The following is a 25,811-nucleotide window of genomic DNA, read 5'->3' on the forward strand; positions in this document are numbered from 1 at the left end:
GAGTATTATGTGCAGTGTAGGGGTACCCCATTATTGAAGGGTCGTTAAAGCCATAGAGAGTGTACATCGTAGATTTACCAGAATTATATTTGGGATGGGAAACTATATAGTTATTTGGAGAGATTTATGATACTGGAACTATTTCCATTGCAGCAGAGAAGGCTAAGAGGAAACTTAATAAAAGTTTTTAAAATTCTGAAGAGTTTTGATAGTGAATAGGAAAAGACTCTTTCCTCTGGTTTGGAAGTCAGTAACATGAAAATTATCACGGCGAGCGAGGAGAGAGATTAGGAGAGCTTTCTTTATGACAAAGGTTGTTGGGGCATAGAATGCTTTGTTTGCCACAGGGAAGGACTAAGGCTGAGACCACTACATCCTTTAAGGAAAAGTTGGATAAATATTTGAAGCAAAGGAAGTTAGGGAGAGTGTGGGGCAGTGAGTTCTATTTTGGATTTCTCTAGCAAAGAGACGGCGCAGACAGGATGGTCAAAATTACCTCCTTCTGTGCTGTAAACTTTTATGGATCTTCCCCTCCTTTTCTACTCCACCCCCCAATTCAATTTGGCTTGAATTCATTGACTACCTTTACATACTGCCCAACACTGAGCATATCACAGTCTGTGATGCCAAGCATATGCAGAAAACATCAGTCTATTATGTTGGTAGATTTAACTTAATAAAACCCTAATTTAGTTCATCAATTCTTCAGCATTTATATTTAATCTTTTCTCAATGACGAATTTTGCTAATAATTTACCAACTATACACTATAATTCTGAAAGTTCTCAATGTGACATTAAAAATTATTGACTTAGTATCCATAGCAAGGATACCTACATGAAGTTTTACTAATTTTGTGAGTACATGTGGGTTGGCACATGTTCTTGCCTTGTCAGAATGCTGAAGAAATCCCTTTGCTTTCATTGTAATTTAGTATTCTGGTTCAGTAAATGGAATAGATACGATTTTTTTCTGTAAGTTGACTGATCAGTGTTAAGCGTGTTTGTATTGAAGCTTCTCAACATCCTTAATTGTTTGCATTGTACCGGGGGTGAGGATAAGAGTTTACAATATATTTTTTAAATACTTATACCAATACTAAATATGATAGATATTTTATAATTTAAATTGTTTTAATTATTTGGTAGTTATTAATGTCCTAAATAATGTGATTTCCATGTGTTTTATTTCCTTTTAAACCACATCTATTGTACTCTATCCTTGCCCATCAAAGGTATGTCTGAGCATGAAGTGTCTTTCATAAATGTGGAAAAATTGAGAGCTGAGCATAAATCCTCTGTGAAATGTAGCACTCCTGAAGAATGCTCCTTTGAAAAGAGTGTGTACTTAGTGGGAAAGAATATAGAGCTATCCAGAATAGAACATGACCACTTTGAACCACAGAAGCTGCTTAATGAATCAGTCTCATCCAAATCTGGAATGCCAACTTTCTCTCCTGCATCTAACATTGCGAACATTAATTATGAAAGCTTTGAGGAAAGGTTGCCTCCAAGTCCTGATAATACCAAGCCCAGCATAGTTAACAGCACCAATGACAAAACAGGAGCCAAACAATGGAGCACAGGAATGTCACGCAAGTCTGCATCTTTTAGAGGGGCAATACTCTCAACAATCCATGAAGAAAGCCTTCCGAACATGACTTTGTCAGAGACTGAACAGATTCATAAGTCCAGTACTGCAGAAGCCACAACTACTGAAGAAAATGCTGTTCAAAATGATCCAACACATGCAAAGTCTCACAAATGGTTCAGTAAGAAAAAGATTGAGGAAATCCTTAAAGGCAGATCTAGGCCACGTTCTCAGAAATCATCTACTGTTGTTGATCCAGGTCTCCCTGGGGTGTCTATTATCAAAAGGAGAAATAGGAGGAAAAAAAGATTGCCTATAGAACAGGTGCTTAAGAGTTCTGTAATGGTAAATGCAAGATTTGCAAAAAAAAACTCTCATTTAACGTGCAACAAGATGTGGCTGTAAGAATTGCTGAACAAAGTGCCTCTAGCAACAATACTGTCATTTTTATTTTTTTTTGTATCTAGCTACAAAGCTAACCAGGTAGGCTACAAGAGCTATAAAACATCATTTTAAAACAGTGAACCATAACAGAATATCTTACTGACCCCTGAAGAATTTTTTCTGGGTGTATATTACGATTACAAATATTTCTTAGTAGGAAGAAGAAACATTTTGGGCTAATTTAAAGGTCTTAAACTCCAGTATTTGTTATCTCAAATCTGAAAATAGAGCTAACTTTTTAGAAAATTACATTTTTTTTGCAGAAATTCAAAACAGAGCTAATTTTCACTTCAGTTTTGAGTGATTCTAGCAATTTGGCTCTGGCTTCAAACTTGGACCAGTGAAAGGACTTATCAATGTGATTGATAAACACATCAAAATTTTCATTGTTCCAGCATGCATATTTTTAACACCCATAATGTATTAACATTTACTCAAACTAATACTCAAATGAATAGGATTCTTTAATTTTGGTACAAGTTGGTGGTTAGTTAAACAATAGTTCTATTGCAAAGGCTTTTTCAAAAATAAAAATTAACGGGACTGATTGTAAAACATCCCTCCTTGCTATCTTCCCACAGCAAATTCGGATACAAGAATGGACAATTTGCCAGCTAACCAACATTGAAGAAGCCAGGAAACACGAACTAGTTATAGAAGTTGAATGAAGGCATAAAAGTGAGGGTTAGAAGAGATATGACTATGTATCTTTTATTTAATGGATAAACTTCACACGTTCCTGCCATTATGAGCGAAGTTCACATGAAACCGAACTGCATTAAAGAGTTCAGACAAACTGTGTCTCTACATTTCCACAAAATGAATTGCTGGCTTTGTAAACTTGCAATGTATCAAATTGTGCCTAGGATTATAAGATCATTGTCATTTTGCCTTTACTTATATTTCGAATAAAGGTTGATCACTCCTATTGGTATGATGTTATGTACACAATTGAACTTAGTTGCAAAATTAACATTACAAACTCATGAATATCTGGTTAGGTATACAGATAGCATCATTCACAGTCATGAGGAATATAAGTCATAATATAAAAGTGGCAAATATAACTTGTATATTTTTCCGTTAAACAGGGACGATTATTTTGGGAGAAAGAATAGGGAAAACAAGTGTGTGTCCTGTGAGCTTTTAAGATGCATTAATAAGATCCTTGTGACTCAGCAAAGTATGTTGATATAACACTAATTGTGGGCTCACTTTTTATAAAATTGCATGAAATCTTTTGAACAGTTCCAGAGGAAACCAGATTTTATTAGTGCTCTTTTAAATTATGCTTTATAGCCCTTGCAGCCCAGTAATGTACTAAACCTGTGGCTGATTTTAATTCCCTCTTTTAGCAGGTATGCAGCATCACAGCAGTGTTATAGAATGAGCAGTAATGTTGCATTTGGTGTTCTTAAAATTGACAGATTAACATACTAATTAGCTTAATCATATATTTTTGTAAAACTCAATGATTCTGTGCACCTAAAACATCTGCTTACAAAGCAACCCAGGAGAATATGCTTAGCCTGAAACCTGTGGTCATCTGTTCACCCTTCCATTGTTTCCTTTTTTGGCCTTACTTGAGTTGGCTATTGTGCAAGGAGGAAAGAGAACAGCTGCAAAATGATGTGACCTGGCCACAGATGTGAGAATTATAGAAGCTGCCATGAATTTGCCAACTTGCTGATTCCATAAGTTACCTGTAGTACAAAAGGGTGGTTGGTAGTGCTGGCAAACACAAAGGTGCTTGATTCAAAAGTGAAGCTAAAGCTTAACTTAAAAGTCTTACATCAAGCATACATCTATAGCATTGCACCACTTTCACAAACACAGGAAAAATTAAGATAGGCTCAAATATCTGTTACCAAAAAACGACTTGGTTATTAAGTTATCAATCAAATATCCAAATGATTAAATATGAACAAATCAAGAATTGCAAAAATTAACAATGGACAAGTAACCTGTAATAAAACAAGAAATCCAATCAGTCAATGATTCTTTCCCAAGTTACCATTTGCTTAAGTAATTTTTTCACATTGTTTCTGGCCATCATTTCCTTCTTCACTCATGTCAGTGTATACAGGTGATGTAATGAACACAATAGTATACAATTTTGACAAAAAATCATTGCCCTTAAAACTAGCTGCTTAATGTTAGAAATGCCTGCAATAAGTTTTTCCTGTAGGCCCCTGTGCCTGGAGTTTAGGTTTAAGTTGGAAACTTCACCAAGGCTTTGGAGACTGAGGATTTTTAGCTGTTGCTGTGAACAAATTGTGTGTTATGTGTACATATGTGACACATCATAGCAGCTGTAGTTTTTACAGTGCTATGGAACTACAATACTCAGACTGCATAATGACCCATGTAACATGACAACCAGACACAACATTTATAAATAATTGAGGCACAAGCAAGAGGGGGAGGAAATTAAAAATTCAAGATTTTATATTTTTCAGTATTTTATGCAGCTTAAGCTATTAAAAATTCTGAGCTAACCATGTTTAGGATTTTTTTTAAATGTTGCTGAAGGGGACTGACGTTTGATGCACTTTGCTGACCTCTGTGGCTGCAATGAGGCATTGATTGACCATGGTGAATCCTTGGATACTGGTCATTGGGAACTTGACAATGGGTAAACCTCCTTGGGCTACACTAATAACAGTAAAACTCATAAATCCACTGTGGAAGCAAGACGGAAGGAAATAACATCTTTCACAATCACGTAAATATGGAGGAAAAATAAATAAAGTTTTCTGGAAGGGGAGGATGGAAGAATTAAAACAAATGGGTGCAAAATCACAGGCTGGGAATTCAGAAAATTCTGGTCTAAGTGTCTTATACAAAATGAGTTTAGGCACTCTCAGCCCAGTACTGGTAGGAGTTCACAACTTGATGCAAACTTGGAATCTCACTCCAAGAGACCACAAGGAGGGCTTAGCATGGAAATTGAAATTCCCAACATGTAATGAAGGGTTTCATATCTTTTGAGTTTGCAGTCAAAAGCCCATTATTGAGGTAAAGCCGAGTGCAAGGATGTCCGCTGTGCTACGCTTGACTTAGGGGTGCCTGGTGTATGCCTAAAATGGGAAAGTGTTCTATTCTCTGGTGCAAACTTCCTTTGGCATCATGAATACAGTGAAGAAAGGCAAACATAATGATGCCCACCTGAATTTACTTATTTAAATGATTTATTATTTAATATGAAATAATGTAAAGTTTTGGGCAGGAACATCAGGTTAGACATTAGAACATTATTTATTTCTGCTTCAGTAATTCAATAGTTAACATATTTCCATTGCCACAAAGAAAGCAAAAGGCAAATAGTTGTGCATTTCCATGCTTGTGCGGTACAAGTTAATAAATCAGACTACTCCATCTGCCATCCCCTTTTTTAAAGGCTAGGTTGGGTTGAGGTTTGGGTTGAAAATTTCATTAAATTTCAAACCCAATCTGGACCAGTTTAGCATTTATTCTACAAGGTGGATAAGGATCAGTTGGATGCTTGGTAATTTATGTGAAGGTGTTTCAGAATTGTGCTAAATCCATTAGATCCCATACAAGTTTCCTATTGTAGTGAAACTAGGGATCTATACCAATTAAATAGATGATTACATTGTCCATAAATGAAAACTATATGCAGAGAACATAAAATTAGTATATGATGAAGGGATGGCCACTAACAAAGATTGGTAAATAAGATTTGACTGATTATTGGCCATTTTCTGAAAGTATCTAGCCAATGCAACAGCAGTTATCAATCTACTTGTTTAATTTTGCTCTGACTACATTGGCAGTGACTGATCAAAAACTACAATTTACACATTTTTTTGCAATCTCAATCCTTCCTATGTTGTAACTGCACCATATCTTGTTACTTGCTTCATAAACAGCAATAACATATGAATCATTCACATATACAGTGATTTTAAGAGCTTTTGAATATGTTTCAATATGATGAATTAAGGCTTCCTATATCAAAAGTGGCAGAATGAGCCAACTATAGTCAGTAGTTGCAATGTGGATTTAATGCATTGAAAGCTTAAAATATTTAAATGTTGGTAAAACTACTGTACCTGTGAAAATTGTCTGTTGTAGAAGTAAAGGTTGGCTGCGTTGAAATAAGCAAGAGAATAGCTGGGATCAAGAGCTACAGCCTTCTGATAGTCTCTCATTGCATTGGACAGATCTCCTGTGAACTGGCTAATCACACCACGGTTTGTAAACAACTTTGCAGACTCACTGATCTGCAAGAAGAAATAATATACTCTATCATTAACTAGAGGTAATTTATTCACCATTAATTACTAATACATAACAATCATTAGCAGTAATAGCTACAAAGCTTGAAATAATTAATAGAGAGACATAGCCAACCCAATAAAACATGCAGACCAGGAAGGTCCAATATTTAATTGTGTTCTGTACTGAGTTAGCTGATCTAAGCTATGCCAAGAGTAGGTAGGTGCTGCAATGGACTGGAATATGAAGCTGAGATGGTCCAAGGTTCTGCATCTAAATGTGCAGCAGAGGGAAGAGGAAACTTCTGAGGTATCACCACAACAGTGACAGAAGTGAATAGTACAATTATTTAGAACATCCTCTAACTGCCTCAGTTTGCTTCTCTTTCTTTTTTCCTGGTTATTTTTATTGTGTTATAACTTTTTTTTGCAAGAAGCTGAACAGTTAATGAAAACTGCAGCAAGATGGTACATATTGCTATAAATGATATATAAAGGCAAAACAGCCCCTTGATTGATCAATCAGGAAACTAAACAGTTATCCATAGATTAAAGGTTGTAAATTACAATGGTATATCAATAGTTGTCTTTACAATTAGGCAATCACATAGATCAGGTCAATCACAAAACAATTAGTTAATTTCATTCTCTGCTGTCAAGAATTTTTAATAATGCTGGCCTTTCTGAAAAAAAATCAGTGCCATTTTCAACTGACACATCAGGCACGAGAACTGCAACACCAAGAATGGCTACACCTACAGCCCACAGATCGGAGACTCCAGAGTTGACAAAATATACTTGGCAATGTATAAGCATGTTCCTCAGCTTCACTGTTCAAAATAACACCTCCAAACAAGCATCCAGCTATTCGTCAAACTTTTAAAACAAAAAAAAATCACTAATAGATTACAGCATTAAGTTTGATATTACTCACTAATATAAAGCATGTTTATTGTAATCTGCCACTTTTTGATATGCACCAATTTAATTAATGGTAAGACCTTTGAATAAAGCAGCATGGGAACTGTCTATCAAAGTACAACTATTTTATGTATTTCTTTAATTATACAACCACAGCACGTTAAGTTTAATTTCATTCATTCTCAGGATCTGTGCATCGTTGGAAAGGCCAGCATTTAATTGCCTGGAGAAGATGGGGTAGGGGTTGGAAGATGATTGTGTGGCATGCTAGGCCACTTCAGAGGGCAGTTAAAAATCCACCACACTGGTGTTGGATGGGAGTCACATATAGGCTGACTGGGGGATGGCTTGTTTCCTTCCCCAAAGGACATTAGTGAACTAGTTGAGTTTTTATGACAATTTGTAGGGTCACTTTTACTGAAACCAGCTTTTTATTTCCAGATTTTTTTAAAACTGAATTCAAATTCTCAAATTTACATGGTGGGACTTGAACTCACATTCTACGGATTATTAGACCAGTAACACCACTGTTCCCCTATTAAGTCCACAAATGTAATTATTTATATAACTGCAGTATATGAAGGAAAAAAATTGAGGGTAAATTTCAACTTCGGCGGGGGTGAAAAACTGACGGTATCAGATTGGTGGCCAATTATACAACACCACCCAACTTTCATTTCCATTGAAGTCAATGAACTGCAGTGAGATCTTCAATCCAAGAGTCCTTGTCATCACTCATGGCAGCTTTGATCAAAGGTTATACTGCTGCCATTGGGACTTTAGCTTCCACTGTCTCTTCCAGCCTAGAAAGGCTGTGCAGCACCATTGACAGACAGAGGATCGAACCAGAGCCCCCTAACACATTGGTGAAATTGAGGTATATTATCCAATTTCTGTACACCCTATCCTGTGGATATTGCCACCTTCGCTGAACACCATCCCTACCCCCTACCCCCTGCATTCTTGCAGTAGTCTCCCTTGCAGCTTCCTCCTCTCTGCAAGGATAAACTTCTCTCCTTCAAAATATACAGCAGTGTAGATGGAAGCATAAAATTACAGCGAGGTATTAATAGATTAGGTGAATGGGCAAAACTGTGACAAATGGATTTCAATATAGGCAAGTGTGAGGTCATCCACTTTGGACATAAAAAGAATGTATCAGAGTACTTTCTAAATGGTGAAAAGCTCAAAACAGTGGAGGTTCAAAGAGACTTAAGGGTCCATGTATATAGATCATTAAAATGTCATGGACAGGTACAGAAAATAATCAAGACGTCTAATGGAATGCTGGCCTTTATATCTAGAGGACTAGAGGTGAGGGGGTAGAAGTTATGCTACAGCTATACAAAGCCTGGTTAGACTGCACCTGGAGTACTGTGTTCAGTTCTGGGCACTGCACCTTAGGAAGGATATATTGGCCTTGGAGGGAGTGCAGTGTAGATTTAATAGAATGACACCTGACTCCAAGGGTTAAATTACGAGGAGAGATTACACAAACTAGGGTTGTATTCCCTGGAATTTAGAAGATTAAGGGGTGATTTGATCGAAGTTTTTAAGATATTAAGGGGAACTGATAAGGTAGATAGTGAGAAACTATTTCTACTGGTTGGGGAGTCAGGGACTAGGGGACGTAGCCTAAAGATTAGAGCCAGGACTTTCAGGAGTGAAGTTAGGGAACACTTCTACATGCAGAGGGTGGTAGAAGTTTAGAACTCTCTTTCACAAACGGCATGCTAACTCAATTGTTAATTTTAAATCAGAGATTGATAGATTTTTGTTAACCAAAGGTATCAAGGGATATGGGGTTAAGGTGGGTATATGGAATTAGGTCACAGATCAGCCATGATTTCACTGAACAGCAGAACAGGCTTGAGGGGCTAAATAGCCTACTCCTGTTCCTATGTTCCTGTTTTCACTCAGAGCCTGATTAGCGCCAGGCAAAACAAGTGTGAATCAGCCCCACTGTCTGATGCTGGAGGTGAGAACAATTCTGTTAACTAACACACCATCCTTTGAAAACTATGCCTTTCGAATCACTATTCTGGAGTTTTGTGCCTTCAAAAGTTTCAGGTGTTATTCTTATTAAGTATACCTTCAATGCAGCATTGATGTCCTGAAATGCTCCAAAGGCATTGTTCATTTGAAGGTTGATCACTGCTCGGCCCTCATAAGCATCTTGAAACGTTGGGTCAATATCGATTGCAATTGTAAAATGATTCCATGCTTTCTGAAATCTCCCCAGTGCCTGAATGGGGAAAGTTATGATTTTATTTAAGGTAAACACCCATTTAAAATTCATATTCAATTTATATTGTTTTATATATGCTAATTAGAGGTTGTTCTTGGAATTGGTGGCATTTTAAAATTACATCGAGTTCTAGAAATTTGTAGGTAATTATTTGCAGTAGCTTCATTCCTAATTTCAGAAAACGTGGAAATGCTAAGCTAAGAGTGGATTGCAGCTGCTTACCTATATGTTTTAATAAGATTAGACAGCAATTTATATTTGGTTTAGCAAGTGGGTTCTTTTCTCAGATACTTGAGAATATCACCACTGATGTATCAAATTGCCTCCACATGCACAACAAGGTACAATTTTACATTTTCCTTTTTTAATTCATTTTTTTCAACAAGGTAAGGATGTTACATACCAACATATGAAATTGATGGGCAGGAAAAGACCAGTTGGCCTATCAAGCCTGCCCCACACCATGATGGCCAGACCACCATGGCTAAACAATTCTTCCCTCCCCGACCTCCCCTCCTCACACCCACCCCTGCAGCCATGGAATCTCCTGGGAGAGGCAAAAAAACAGAAAAAACCAAGGGGTAATAGGGAAAAAATACTCTGGAAAATTCCTCTCTGACCCCCTCAGGTGATCGGAACCAGTCCAGGAAATCACATGGACCAAGTGTTATCTATAAAGACACTTACCTTCTATATGATGCGATCTCTGCCCCAGTTAGGAACCGGTCCAGCTCCCTCTTGAAGGCAAACGAAGAGTCAGCACCAACCACACCAGCCGGCAATGTATTCCAGAGGCTCACAATTCTCTGGGAAAGGAACCACTGCCTAATATCCAGTCTATTCCTCTCTTTCATCGTTTAAACTTGTGTCCCCTGGTCCTCCCCAACCTGTTAAACTGGAATAATCTATCAGCAGGGACACTATCTAGCCCTTTAATTATTTTATAGACCTCTTTCAGGTCACCTCTAAGTCTATGCTACTTTAAAGTGAATAGTCAAAGATCCTTGAGCCTATCTGAGTAGCTAAGGTCCTTTAAGCTAGGAATCATTCGTGTAGCTCTCCTTTGGACCTTTTCTGAGGTGCTATATCACCCGCCATGTGGGGGGACCAAAACTGGGCACAGTACTCTAGATGTGGTCTGACGAATGACCTGTATAGTGTCAAAATGGTGTCCTTTGATTTATTCTGAAAGATTGTATTAATAGAACAAATACCTTGTTAGCTTTAGCTACAGTTTCTCTACATTGGTCATGAACCTTTGGTAATCTGTGCGCAATAATACCAAGATCTTTTTGTTGCTCAACCTCTTTCAATATTGTTCCCTGCAAATGAAACGTGCACTCTATGTTGGCCCTACCAACATGCATGACACTGCATTTATCTAAATTAAACGCCATTTGCCAATGTGTGGCTTATTCCCCCAGCACATCTAAATCTTTTTGGAGTTGATTGCACTCCTCTACCGTCTTAACCCTTGCACAAATTTTTGTGCCATCTGCAAACTTACTTACCATACACCACTGTCCAGGTCATTAATAAAGACCATGAAGAGTAAGTATCAGGCCCAGGACCGATCCCTGGGGGACACCACTAGTAACATGTCTCCAAGCTGAACCACATCCATTAACTACAACTTTTTGACTGTGGGATTGGAACCAATTCCTAATCCAGCTTGTCAAATTTCTACTGATACCACAAGGTTCTAAGTTGTGAAGTAACCTAGTGTGAGGTACCTTATCAAAGGCTTTCTGAAAATTCAGGTAGACAATGTCTACCGGATTTCCCTCATCCACTACCCTAGTGACTTCCTCACAAAACTATCAAATTTGATAGACACAACCTATTTTTTCAGAAGCTGTGTTGTATATTTCTATTGGCCCCATCCCTTTCCCAATGATCATAAAGGGTATCTCTTATGATCCCTTCTAGCATCGTCCCAATAATTGGTGTCAGGCTGATAGGCCTGTAGTTCCCCAGCTCTGATTTGTCCCCTTTTTTGAAAATAGGAATTACATGAGCTAGCTTCCAGTCTAAGGGAACTATCCCTGACTCTAATGAACTATTAAAGATATGGGCAAGGGGCTCACAGAGCAACTGTCCCATCTCTTTAATCACCTTTGGATGTATATTATCTGGACCTGGAGCCCAATCAATATTAAGCTTTCCTAACCTATCCAAGATAACATTACTATCTATGTTAATATTAATAATATCATTCAGTACTAAGCACCCCTCATCTAGAACATAAGCGTCGTCTACAGGAATATAGACTGATGCAAAATAGTCATTGAGCAACCCTGCCATAACCTGAGAATCAGTTTGAATCTGCCGCACAGTATCCTTTAGTGGCCCCATATGGTTCTTTATGGTTTTCTGACTACGGACATAGCTAAAAAAGCTTTTGCTATTACTGCCAAAATTACGCACCATCTTCTTTTCCAGAGATCTCTTCGCTGATCTTATGGCTGTTTTTGTCTTCATTAATTGCATGCGATACTTTTCCCTGTTCTCCTGGGAGTTAAATGCCTTAAGAGTGTAGAATGCCTTCTGTTTTGTTCAAATTTGCCTCTGTACATTCCTGGTCGACCATAATGGTTTTGTTTTACCATGTGCCCTTCTTTTAACCATTGGGACATAAATGGCTTCATTCTGTTTGAGAATAGTTTTAAATAGAACCCATTTGCCCTCAGTACTTGACTGCCTATCTAGTAGGGTTGCCCAGTCAATTTTTGTCAGTTCTTCAGCCATTTTTGTAAAGTTAGCCCTCTTAAAATCTGGGACCAGCATTAGATTGGCTGCAGCCTTGGATTGGCCAATAAGATTAAACCTAATTATATTGTGACCAGAGCTGGCCAGGTGTTCCCCCACATGGAGGTTTAATGCAGCACTGGGGTCAATGCTAAAAAAACAGATCTAGGATTTGTTTATCCCGAGTTGCTTCACCAACACGCTGTGTAAGGAAACAATCATTTATGGAAATATTTGTTCTGTAAAAAAGAATACTTCAACCTATTGCAGTGTTAGCATTTCCAGGTCAGATGTAGAGTAAAGTTCTACTTATACTTGTGTTTAAATCCCTCCATGGCCTCTCCCTTACTATCTCTGTAACCTTCTCCAGCGCAATCACTGCTCCATTCCTCTGACTCCGGCTTCTTGTGCATCCCCCCTTCTCTTACCATCAGCCACCTAGGTCCCACACTCTGGAATTCTATCCCTCCACCTCCCACTCCTTCTTTAAGACAAACCTTAAAACCCACCACTTTGACCAAGGTTTTGGGTCCCCCTCCTAATATCTCCTTCTTTGACTCAGCATCCATTTTATTCCTCACCCCTCTGTGAAACACCTTGGGATGTTTTTCTATGCTAAAAGTGCTATGTAAATGCAAGTTGTTGTACTTATGCAATTTCAAAAATGTTTCTTAAATATAACTTTAGAAGAACACCACAGAATGAATTCTCTAATTTCCAAACTAGCATTTCTTGCAGACTTTCCATTCTAGGCCAATGTATGGTACAAGATAACTTATAGGTCAAACCCCATGTTTCTGTAGCCATATTTTCTCTATTTCCTTGCTGGGTCACTGTTTCTCTAAGGAGGCTGAAACAAATAAGTATTTTTTTTTAAACTGAAATAAGAGCCCTTTGCCTTAGCATACAAACTTTAGTAAATATAAAGAAAGTCTAAAGTTAAAATTCTATACAAGTATGAATTTTCTTTTGCAATAAAAAAAAACAGAAATCCCCCTCACCTGAAAGTTGAATCCCAGACTGAGTCTGGCTTTCACACATTTAGGATTTAAATGGAGTGCTTGAACAAAGTCTTTTTGTGCTTGCTTTATTCCAGCTGCATGACCATAATCCATATATACATTTCCACGTCCATTATATGCATCCGTGAAAAATGGGTCCAATTTCAGTGCTTGGTTGAAACTGTTTACAGCTTCTTCTAAATAATAAAGTCTAAGACACATTGCATTTAATAGAGTTGCTCATTCTTTGTAATGTGATGAGTTACATTATCTACATTTAAAAGCACAATACAATTCTGAAAATTCGCAATGTTTGTTAAGCAGTAATATACTTTGGTTTATTCCTTCCATAAACAGAAGAACAAAATTAATTAATAGCACAAAACCACTTATCAATTAAACTTTTCTATCTCGTAATCATCCTTGCATGGAAGTCAAAAGATTTTTCCTCTATAATTAGATTGAAACATGAAATTCTCGGGATTATAAATGCAGAGTGGCTGTTTTACAAAAGTGTGGATAAGTGGGAGTTAGGTGGGTGTGCTTGGGAGGAGTTAGAGGAAGAATGTGAGGTGAACGCTGAAGGTAAATTTCATCTGCAGTGCTGCAACCCTCACTTTCTCAGAGAGGTTTTGGAATTCTGACTGCAGAGAAACCTATTGATGGGAACGGGTTCTGTGATTCTGTCCTTCACCAATATTCAGCCTGTAAGAAAAAGGTTTTTTTCCTATTCTTGGGGAAGAAGCTAATTTTCAAAATTTTGTTTCATCCTACAAGTTTAGACCATTTGGTATTTCTTACTTTATTGGAGATTTGGACTCTGAATTTCTATGGGGTTCTCCTGATCTTCCACCATAACTTTGGTGGAAACGTCAGAGAAATGGTGTAAACAGATGTTTAAAGTAACATTTTACTATGACTTACCTATGAAAGCACAATGCCACTGCATGATGAATCTTAGCATTTTTTGGCTCGATCACAATTGCTGCTTTAAAATCCTGCAAGTGAAAAATGCCAAATCATATGATTAATCTTGTAGTAAGTTGACTGAATACAATCCAAAAACATAGGATGATTACTCATTAAAATGTCCCATTAGGTATTATGTTGACCCCTCGGGACAAAATTATAGGCTTGTCTTTATTAGCTCTTCTGGTTAAAAATATTGTGGCATTACTGACATCCATATAAAAAGTGTTAATTATGGTAGTTGTCCATTGTCTTCCGACAAGTTTTCTCCACATGCCAGATATCAATGTTAAAATTGGCAAAGCCCACTGACTCCTTAGAGTTTTACCGCCCAGGACAGTCAGCATAGAGTTGTTACGGGAAGATTGTATCTGACTAACTTGATTGAATTTTTTGAGCAGGTAACAAGGAGGGTCGATGAGGGTAACACATTTGATGTAGTGTACATTGATTTTAGCAAGGCTTTTGACAAGGTCTCTCATTTTTAAAATATATTCGTTCATGGGATGTGGACGTCACTGGCAAGGCCAGCATTTATTGCCCATCCCTAATTGCCCTTGAGAAGGTGGTGGTGAGCCGCCTTCTTGAACCGCTGCAGTCCATCTGGTGAAGGTTCTCCCACAGTGCTGTTAGGTAGGGAGTTCCAGGATTTTGACCCAGCGATGATGAAGGAATGGCGATATATTTCCAATTGTAAACAATTTTACAACACCAAGTTATAGTCCAGCAATTTTATTTTAAATTCACAAGCTTTAAATAAAATTGCAGGACTATAACTTGGTGTTGTAAAATTGTTTACAATTGTCAACCCCAGTCCATCACCGGCATCTCCACATCATGGATATATTTCCAAGTCGGGATGGTGTGTGACTTGGAGGGGAACGTGCAGGTGGTGGTGTTCCCATGTGTCTGCTGCCCTTGGCCTCCTAGGTGGTAGAGGTTGTGAGTTTGGGAGGTGCTGTTGAAGGTGCCTTGGCGAGTTGCTGCAGTGCATCCTGTGGATGGTACACACTACAGCCACTGTGCGCCAGTGGTGGAGGGAGTGATTGTTTAGGGTGGTGGATGGGGTGCCAATCAAGCAGACTGCTTTGTCTTGGATGATGTAGAGCTTCTTGAGTGTTGTTGGAGCTGCACTCATCCAGGCAAGTGGAGAGTATTCCATCACACTCCTGACTTGTGCCTTCTAGATGGTGGAAAGGCTTTGGGGAGTCAGGAGATGAGTCACTTGCCGCAGAATACCCAGCCTCTGACCTGCTCTTGTAGCCACAGTATTTATGTGGCTAGTCCAGTTAAGTTTCTAGTCAATGTGACCCCCAGAATGTTGATGGTGGGGGATTTGGCGATGGTAATGCCATTGAATGTCAAGGGGAGGTGGTTAGATTCTCTCTTGTTGGAGATTGCCATTGCCTGGCACTTGTCTGGCACGAATGTTACTTGCCACTTATTAGCCCAAGCCAGGATGTTGTCCAGGATGTTGTCCTGGGGCTGAGATGATTGGCAGACTGGTCAAAAAAGTAAAAGCCCATGGGATCCAAGGGAAATGGCAAGTTGGATCCAAAATTGGCTCAGTGGCAGGAAGCTAAGGGTAATGGTTGACGGGTGTTTTTGTGACTGTTTCCAGTGGGGTCCCACAAGGCTCAGTACCAGGTCCCTTGCTTTTTGCGGTATATGTTAATGATTTGGACTTGAATGTGGGGGGCTTGATCAAGAAGTTTGTAGATGATACAAAAATTGGCCGTGTGGTTGATAGTGAGGAGGAAAGCTGTAGACTGCAGGAAGATATCAATGGACTGGTCAGGTGGGCAGAAAAGTGGCAAATGGAATTTAATCCAGAGAACTGTGAGGTAATGCATTTGGAAGGCAAACAAGGCGAGGGAGTACACAATAAATGGGAGGATACTGAGAGGTGTAGAGGAACAAAGGGACCTTGGAATTCATGCCTACAAAACCCTGAAGGTAGCAGGACAGGTAGATAAGGTGGTTAAAAAGGCAAACGGGATACTTTCCTTTATTAGCCGAGGCATAGAATATAAGAGCAGGGAGGTTATGCTAGAACTGTATAAAACATTGCTTCGGCCACAGCTTGAGTATTGTGTACAGTTCTGGTCACCACATTACAGGAAAGATGTGATTGCACTGGAGAGGGTACAGAGGAGATTTACGGGGATGTTGCCAGGGCTGGAGAATTTTAGCTATGAGAAAAGATTGGATAGTTTGGATTGGGGTTGTTTTCTTTGGAACAAAGGAGGCTGAGGGGAGATTTAATTGAGGTATATAAAATTATGACGTGACTAGATAGAGTGGATAAGGAGGACCTATTTCCCTTAGCAGAGCGGTCAGTGACCAGGGGGCATAGATTTAAAGTAATTGGTAGAAGGATTAGAGGAGAGCTAAGGAAAAATGTTTTCACCCAGAGGGTGGTGGGGGTCTGAAACTTACTACCTGAAAGGGTGGTAGAGGCAGAAAACCTCAACTCATTTAAAAAGTACTTGGGTGTGCACTTGAAGTGCCGTAACCTACAGGGCTACGGGCCAAGTGCTGGAAAGTGGGATTAAGCTGGATAGCTCTTTTTCGGCCGGCACGGACACAATGGGCCGAATGGCCTCATTCTGTGCCGTAACTTTCTATGACTCTAGTCTATGATTCCCCATAACTCTCTTGTAATAGGCATGTTACTCTTACTATGACATCTTAGTTCTATTTCAAATCATAATTTCAAGCCTCTGCCTGCATTCAAAAGATCCACAAGAAAACCAAAAACTGGTATGCAAATAAAAACTTTGTACACTTTACACTCTCAGCATTCATTTTTGTCTGATTACACCTCTGTGAAGCGCCCTGGGATGTTTGTCTAATGGTGCTATACAAATGCAAGTTGTTGTAGTTGTTACCAAAAACTCTATGCAGTTCTAGACCTGTGATCCATGAAAATATCATTGGGTTGAAATTGGATAGTGCCGGCTTGCTAGTCCACTGGAATGGGTAGGCCGGAGGCACACTCGATATTGGGGATCAGGACTCATTTAAATTAGACTGGTGAAGTGGATGCAAATTTGAGCTGCTGCAGCTCCGACAGCAATCCTCAGGTAGATCTTGGGAGGGGGTTGGAAAGCGATTGTGAGGAAGGTGGAGATCGAGAGGGAGAGGGCGATTGAGAGAGGAGGGGGCGATAGAGAGGGAGGAGGGAAATCAGAAGAGGAGGGTGACGATTGAAAGGGATGGGGCAATCGGAAGGGCAATCGGACGGGGGCCGGGTGGGGGTTGGCAACGGTCTTTGGGACCGCTGTGGAGCCGGTACCTTTTTAAAAATGTATTTTTTTGGTGGAGGCCTCCAGCACTCCCTTTAAAGGCCATTAGCTAGGCCGCATGTAGACTTGGTTATCCTGACCACAGCAGGCCTGGCGCTGAGCACCTGAGAATACTACAATCAGTCACTAACGAATTTTGAATGGGGTCCTGAAACTGGCGTTAGGCCCCCTATTTGCATATTCAAATGGCTTAATGCCTTTTTCAAGTGCTAACCCTGGATGTATATACTTCATCCTGTACCAATATGGCGAGCGGCCAACATCCGGTGCAGAATGTGAGTGTGCACACCGCCTGCCATATTGGACGCTTAGGCATCGAATGTCTAGGCCTATATGTATTGCATAACAAATGTGGGTTGAGTATTATAAACTAATGTCAGATTGATATCCTGGGGTTTTTGTTCCACTACCTTTGGGAATTAGGAAGGTTAAACACACTTACATGAATGTGGAATTAGGAAGAAACTTCACAGAACTTTAACCAGCAATTAATATCTTCTCCCACAAATCAATGCAAACTGCACATGATCTGATGAAAGAGGCAGAGCTGATGTGTCAAATTGCCTTTTTTCATTACATGTTGTGATCAGAAATGCACCATTTGGGAAACTGTGAGCATGAATCCACGTCCTTCCAATCCATGGCCGTGCACAGCATACCACACCAATGGTTTATCGTCCCTTCGTTTCTCATTTTATGTACTTACCTTTGTTCTCTATTATCTGTTCTACTGACCTGTAATGCATTGTGGTAGTCATCCATGCTCAGATATAACAGACCACGGTTAATTAGTACTTTCAAATCCAATTTCTTTTGTCCGCCAAGGAGTAGCACTATTCCATAGTCTTTCAGTGCCTAAAATATATTACACAATATATTAACTGGAGTACAAATTTTCTATGAAAATATGAACATGGCAAACTGGTTGGAAATATTATAAGCATTTTTGAATAGGCTCAGTTTGTTTTGGCAGCTCATTCTTTTAACATGTGCCACTACCGTTGGGAAAAAAAGCTCTTAAAACTGTCTATTTTTGCCACACACTGACGTACGTTGGAATGAAACAAAGCTTCCAATTAAAACCACATTATTAAAATACTCACTATAATGACCTGGTGATATTTTTCATCCCACAAACTGTATTTATCATTAATATGTTGTGCCCTTACACTTGGTTATGCTACAGTAAGCAGTGTTTTGATGCTTAACTTCAGATTTCTAATTATTTCATTGTAATCTGTGATTAAGGCATTCTAATTTTTTATGTATTGTTATAATATAAATGGAAAGTTGTGCGGATTTTTAAACAGGCATGGATGTCTGTAATATTCATTAGTAGCTATATTGTAGGAATACACAGATTTCAAATGGGAACAAAAAAATAGAGAGCTACCTAAGCACTGAAGCTTATCATGCTTTGCTCAAATTTCCGATCCCTATACCAGAATAAAACCTGTGCATTTCTACCCTGTAGGTATCATTTAAAAAAGTTCTGAGATGATAACTACCTGTTATTGTGATATTTTTTACTGAACACTGCACAGCTACCCACCAAGCATTCCTGTCCACTCTGAAAGGTAGAAAATACCATACTGTAAAACCATATAATTTAGCCTAAAACTAATTGTAAAATTTTAAATTTAATTACATAGAAGCAAAAGGAACACAACACCTGATTTACATGTCACTTTAAATTGTTGCAAGAAGAATGGTCCAAAATCATTTTTCAAAGCCTTTTAATTGAGACTTTGATGAACATAATGTGGGTGCTTCTTTGCTCCAAGAAGTACTATCGTACCATCCTAACATGAAACACATGGTGGAAGCAGGGGTACTCCAGAAAAGGGAAAACTATTAGCCCTTATAATACTCTAAGCAGACATTTGACATCACAGATCAAAGGAATTGCTTCTTATAGGCGGGCATTGATGTTATTAGTCAATTTTATCACTCGGGTAGATTTTGACACCTGGCTTACATATCAAATAGCTTAGCTGTCCTCAAATAGATAGCTTGGCACTGATATGAGACTGCAATATTAACATCTCAAAACATGAAAGAATTGCTAATGCAATTAAACTGTAAATAGTTAAATTGGAGTCACCCAAGAATCTGTCCTTGGCACCCTAAACTTCCTCATTTACATGCTGCTTTTGGCAACATCATCTGAAGACATGGGGTCAAGTTCCACATGTATAATGACGACACCCAGCTCTACCTCTCCACCACCTCTCTTGGTCCCTCACAGCCTCTCTGTTGTCAGACAGCTTGTCCATTACCAGCCCTGGGTGAGCCACAACTTCCTCCATTTAAACAATGGGGAGACCAAAGCCATCGGCTTTGCCTCTGCCACAACTCCGTACCCTTGCCACCGATTCTATCCTCCCGTCTCAGGTTAAAGCAGTCTGTTTGTAACCTCAGCATCCTATTTGACCCAGAACTCAGCTTCCTACCCCCTTTCCATCATAAAGACCACCTATTTCCATCTCTGTAACATCGTTTATCTCTGCCCCTGCTTCGGCTCATCTGCTGCTGAAACCTTCATCCATGCCTTTGTCACCTCGACTGTTCTATTGTTGTCCTGGCTGGCCTCCCATTCCCCACTCTCTGTAAACTTCAGCTCATCCAAGACTCTGCTGCCCATATCCAATCACCCATCAAGCCCCACTCGCCCATCACTTCAAGCTCACTTACCTACATTGGCCCCAAATGCCTCAAATTTAAAATTCTCATCCTCGTGTTTAAAACCTTTCATGGCCTCACCCCTTCCCTATCTCTGTAATCTACTTGAGTTCTACAACCCTCCAAGTTGCAGTTGTCCAACAGTGGCCTCCTGTGCATTCCCCACTCCTTTTGCCCCATTAATCGTGGCCATGCGTTCAGCAGTCTAGGCTCTAAGCTCTGGAATTTCTTCCCGAAACCGATCTGCCTCTCCACCTTCCTCTACTTCTTTAAAGCACTCCTTAAAACCCACCTCTGTGACTAAACTTTTAGTTACCACTCCTAACATTTCCTTCAGTGGATTGGCATTGATATTTGTTTACACTTCTGTGAATCACTTTGGGATGTTTTTCCACGTTAAAACACAATAAAAATGCAAGTTGTTGTTGCTGTTGTTGTAAATATAGGCAATCAAGAGCACTGTGGGGAACCAACTGGCCACCTCCCCTAGGCAGATTTGTCTCACTATCTCCACACAAAGATAAGAATTCCTTTCAGAAGGAAGTTAACAGAGTTCCATGATAATTCGCAATACATGGGCCTCTCTAAACTTCCATATGAAGAAAATAATTCAAGGAGATTTCACGATCTGATAAAAGATGGGGTTCTGCTTCCATGATAGCAGATTAACGCTCTCTTTACTGTGCCCCAATAATATGCCTCAATCACAATCTCACAAGAGCATTCCCTACTGCACCAGTGTGACATTTTTTCATTTCTTGCACCAGCTATCCTGTGGCAAGAAGTGTTAATTGATCAGTTTTATATTATGAACCTATGCCTACTAGGAAGACAATTGAGACTGCCCAACTTCATTTACTTAACACCAAAGATTCTTACAAACCCTGATTACTATAAATTATAGGTGGAGGATAAACAAAGGTTTCAGTTGGTTGACAACCGCTGCTAAAAAAATCAATTTCCCATAAAGAAACAATTTCAAAATCAAACAGCTATAAGGAACCCTAATTAATATTAATATCCTTCTGCTTTCTTCTGTCCAGTTTAATTGATTTCTGAAAATATTGGTTTAAACAATGAGTACAGATGAAATTATTGAGGGCACTGGAAAGGAGTTACTGGCCGAGAAATTCAGGTACGCCCATTTTTGGGTGTGCGGGGGAGGTGGGGCCCAAGGCACACCTGATATTGGGCCTCGGGCCATGATACCGTCACCCCACGCTCATTGACTTACATTGGCCCCAAATGCCTCAAATTTAAAATTCTCATCCTCGTAATTAAATCCTTTCATGGCCTCACCCCTTCCCTATCTCTATAACCTACTTGAGTTCTACAACCCTCCAAGTTGCAGTCCTCCAACACTGGCCCCCTGTGATCCCCCACTCCTTTCGCCCCATCACGGTGGCCATGCGTTCAGCCGTCTAGGCTGTACGCTCTGGAATTTCTTCCCTAAACCAATCTGCCTCTCTACCTTCCTCTCTTCCTTTAAGGCCCTCCTTAAAACCCAGCCACGGCGAGCTGTGGACAGTAACAGGCAGCTCACCGGCAAAGCAGAATGGAAGATCGGGTGGCCAGGAGGGCAATCAGGTTGGGAGGGTGAGCGATCGGATCAGGTGATCGGGTCAGGAAGTAGCGATGGGGAGGTAGCGGTAGCTGGCAGCGGCCCACGCACTTTGAATTTGTGGTCAGGAGGCGCACCGCATGACGATTTTTTGGCCTTTACCAATCTGGTGGGCGGCACACTTCCAACTCATAATAAGCGAGTGCTTCCTGCACCCATATTAGAGACATAGGAAGCCATTTAGCACCCAAAAAACAGGCGCTGTGTGGTTGAATTTCTAGACCACTGAGTCCAACTCTGAAGGATTGGAATTAATAGTAGCAGAGATATAACCATTAACATGAAATTATTCAGCTGCAACTATATTGATTCATATCCTTCACACTGTTGGGCTTAGTAACCCGTCTAAACAAGCAGTGCCAAACATCACTTAAACAAAAATAGTTTAAAAATTGATTAAATACAATCAGCTGGAGCAGCAGTAGAGACCAGTCTAAGAAGAGTTAACCAACCAGGTTCTTGATACTATCCAGTGACTCCTACTGGAAAGTATGAATGTGCAGATACAATGCAAGCACAGGATCTGGCCTAGCTCTGATGCTCCCCATGATTCAATAGCCTGCATACATACAAATGGCCTATTGCTGCTGGCACCTGTGGAACCATATTCTAGCATGGGTCATCACCTTCGGCAGGGGAGAAGACTGGGGGAAAATTGACTACAATGGACAGAACATCAGAATGTAAATCAAATCATAACTTTTTGTAATTGGCTGCCTTTTTTATCAATGTTTTAATTTTTGGCTTTATTTTATAGCAAAATGGCTTTGGGAATTCAAAAACTTATGATAAATGTGGATCTTCTTACTCCTTACAACAATGCCCCTTTTAATTCAAATTTCATTCAGTCTCAGGTCCTTCCATTGTCTTTTCTATATGTACCTTTTGATGATCGTTTGCTTGCTGATAACAGACAGCTCTGTTAAAATAACCCAAGATGCAAGTATCATTAATGCTTATTGCTGCAGTTAGATCATCAACTGCCAAACGATATGCCTGCAATGGAAAACAGATTGGCATTTGTAAAGATTAAGTGAAATGTTGGATCAATGCAATATGATGTATTCCTTGTAAGTACAGAAAATAACATGAGATAGCACACATTTATCAAAACCGTATACTGTAGTTAGCTAGAATTCAACAGGCCCAAGATATGTGAAGGCTGAAACTCAATAAGTATTAACTCAATAAGTATCACTAGATTTGCACTAAGATTGACAGTAACGGCTCCAATTTAGCACCCGCTATCGGGTGCGTTCCTGGCAGGGGGGGGCTCCGAAAATCGGGGAATCCCGGAGCGGGTCGGGAGCCCGGCTCCAACCCGCCCACTTCCGGGTTCCCCACAGACGCGCCGACGTGCGCGCGCAGCCCCCGCATGTGGGACTCCCGCAGGCAATTAAAGCCAGCAGGGTGCCACTTGATAGTATTTACCTTGCTATTTCAGGTCATTAACAGACCTGATTAAGGGAATATGTCAGGAGGGGTGGGATTTTACAAACAACTGGGACCGTTTCCCATACTGGGGGAAACACTCCCAGTTGAAATGGACGTGGTGCAGCTATTAGCCTGTGGCAGCTGCAAAGGTCCATTTGACAGGTGGGGCGGGGGAGACCATCACTCATTGCAGGAGGCCACTCTGTCACTTGGGACAAAGTTTGGCCTCCACCACCCTCCTCCTAACAATCAAATTCACCAACTTGCACACTTACCTTGTGTCCAGACACATGTACCTACCTTGCAGACCCCCTCAAATGTACATCTTCTGGATGGGGGCCGCCGTAGCTGCAGTCATGACCTCCTCGGAGGGCGAACAGCATCACCAGCCTCGCCAGCCAAGCCGTCCACCTCTGACACGTGGAGCTCCACAACACAGTGCTGTGACACATCCACCTGCACAGCAGGAGGGAGGGCAACCGCAGAGAGAGATGCGTCGCAGGGGGCACTACCCTCGCCACAGGGTCCACAGACCGAGGATCATCTTCCTGGACCTCTCTGAACAGCAGTGCACATGGAGGCTCAGAGTCACTCGACATGTAGTCGTGGACATCTGCAGCCTCCTTCATGCCGAGCTGCTCCCGGCTGGCCCGAGCACCATCTTCTTACCTGTCGCTGTCAAAGTCACCACTGCCCTCAACAACTTCTCCTCCGCATCCATCCAGGGTGCCACCGGGGACATCGCCGACGTCTCTCAGTCGTTTGCACAAAAGAGCCCTCCAAATACACCTACACCCACTCTGCAGTGACACAATGGGTGGCATCAGTTGTGGGTCTTCATTGTGATCCTCAGGAAAGGGCATTATTGCACAAACCAGACAAGATTCGCAAAGATGTGGCAGTAGTGGTGCCAATATAATATGTGATGTGAGTTGATCAGAAATTCAATATAAGTAAAAACCATGACAAACCCTCAAACACCCTTGTGCATCCCCTTCATGCTCACAACACATTTGCCTTACACTGCCTACTGCACATATGTGATGCATGCCCTGTGGCTGCAGCACAGGTAGTGGCAGGTTGAGTGAGGCTGACTGTGAAAGAGATGCATGAGAGGGTGAGTATGAGATAGAGCCATGAGATTGTATGAGGATTGGGTTGAGTGGCAGTGGTGGGATGAGTACTGGCGAGGTGAGTAAGTGCAGGTAAGATGAGGATGAGCTTTGAGTGGTTATGAGGGATGATGTGACAGAGTAGTGTTGGCAGTGCAGAAGGAGATGTGGGGTGGGGGCGGTGAAGTGACAGACGGAGTGTAGGGGAATGAGTAACTGTACTCACTTTGGCTGACCTACTTAGGTCATTGGAGCGCCTCCTGCACTGTATGCAGGTGGGCGATATGTTGGTGGTGCAGGTGACCTCATCTGCCACCTCGAGCCAGGCCTTCCTGATGGCAGTGGCAGGCCGCTTCCTCCCGCCCGCCGGGGAGAAGATCTCTGTCCTCCCCCTCCTCCTCACCCCATCCAATGATACCTGGAGTGAGGCATCATTAAACTGGGAGCAGCCTTCCCCCTAGGCTGCTCCATGCTGTATTTTTTCCTATTTGTTGCAGCATCTGTCAGTGGAGGACTGCTCCTTTAAATAGAGCTCCTCCAGCTGACAGACCTTACTGTGTATGCGCAGTCTGTCCGATGCGCAGCTCAGCAGCGGGGAACCTGGAAGAACAGGTAAGTGGATCCAATTAGGCTGTGATCGCGCAGGGGGCAGATTGATTTCGCCGGGCGCCCCCCGCCGCAAACCCGCAGCCCTGGCAATATCGAGCCCTAGAAGTGGGTCATGTTTTAATATTATGATTTGCTTAGATTCAATATCCACATTTGTTGCTGCACAATGTTAGATTTTAGCCACAGATTTTACATAAAACCTTGAGACTATAACAATTGTACTCCTTTGATTTAAATTTAGATGCAGATTCTGGGATCAGCAGTTCATCAGGGCAAGAGTACTCACTTTCTTCCATTGAACAAAAAATTTCAGCAACAGTATTAAAAGAAAATAGTTCACTCGAATCTGGCATTGCATGGATAATATATTTCAGTTTAAAATCGAGATGTGTACAATGTTCACCGAATGGGCGAGTTGCATCATAGCAACAACCCATCAGCACCAAAAAGATTGTTTCTTCTTTACAATAGTCTTATCAACAAGAACATCTAAATCACTGTCTGTGAATGAGCAGCCAATTATAACTGAAAGGTTTTCCTACATCTTGTGCACCCCAATCTGGCCAAATGAAAATTTCAACACTTATAAAGATTAAGAAGAAAGAAGAAAGAGCTTACACCTTATGATGTTCACTGGATGTCATAAAGTGCTGTACAACCAACTGATTACTTCTGAAGTGTAATCATTGTTGTGATGTAGGCAAATGTATATTTACTGGCAATTTAGGTCATTATGAAGTGCAAAACTAACTTTATCTCAGAGGTATTTTGTTTGTATGAATTTAATGACAAGAAAACAGCTGCCAGCCTCGATTTTAATTAACAAGTATTAAAATACCGATTAAAAACTAATTAAGGAATTTTAGCTTTATTAAAGGAGAAA

General features: G+C 40.5%; 1 protein-coding gene across 1 annotated transcript in view; it reads right to left on the reverse strand.

The window, feature by feature from the left end:
• ttc6 (tetratricopeptide repeat domain 6) overlaps positions 1-25,811 on the reverse strand; it is a 162,015-nt gene that overhangs the window by 23,789 nt on the left and 112,415 nt on the right. Inside the window, exons 18-23 of the mRNA XM_067992173.1 lie at positions 22,656-22,769; positions 18,206-18,325; positions 14,118-14,191; positions 13,194-13,404; positions 9,289-9,441; positions 6,111-6,281 (exon numbers count right to left, since the gene is read on the reverse strand). Of these exons, the coding sequence (XP_067848274.1) occupies positions 6,111-6,281; positions 9,289-9,441; positions 13,194-13,404; positions 14,118-14,191; positions 18,206-18,325; positions 22,656-22,769 (843 nt within the window). The remainder of the gene's footprint in view (positions 1-6,110; positions 6,282-9,288; positions 9,442-13,193; positions 13,405-14,117; positions 14,192-18,205; positions 18,326-22,655; positions 22,770-25,811) is intronic.

This window comes from Heptranchias perlo, chromosome 10, assembly GCF_035084215.1.
Source record: "Heptranchias perlo isolate sHepPer1 chromosome 10, sHepPer1.hap1, whole genome shotgun sequence".
NCBI lineage: Eukaryota > Metazoa > Chordata > Chondrichthyes > Hexanchiformes > Hexanchidae > Heptranchias > Heptranchias perlo.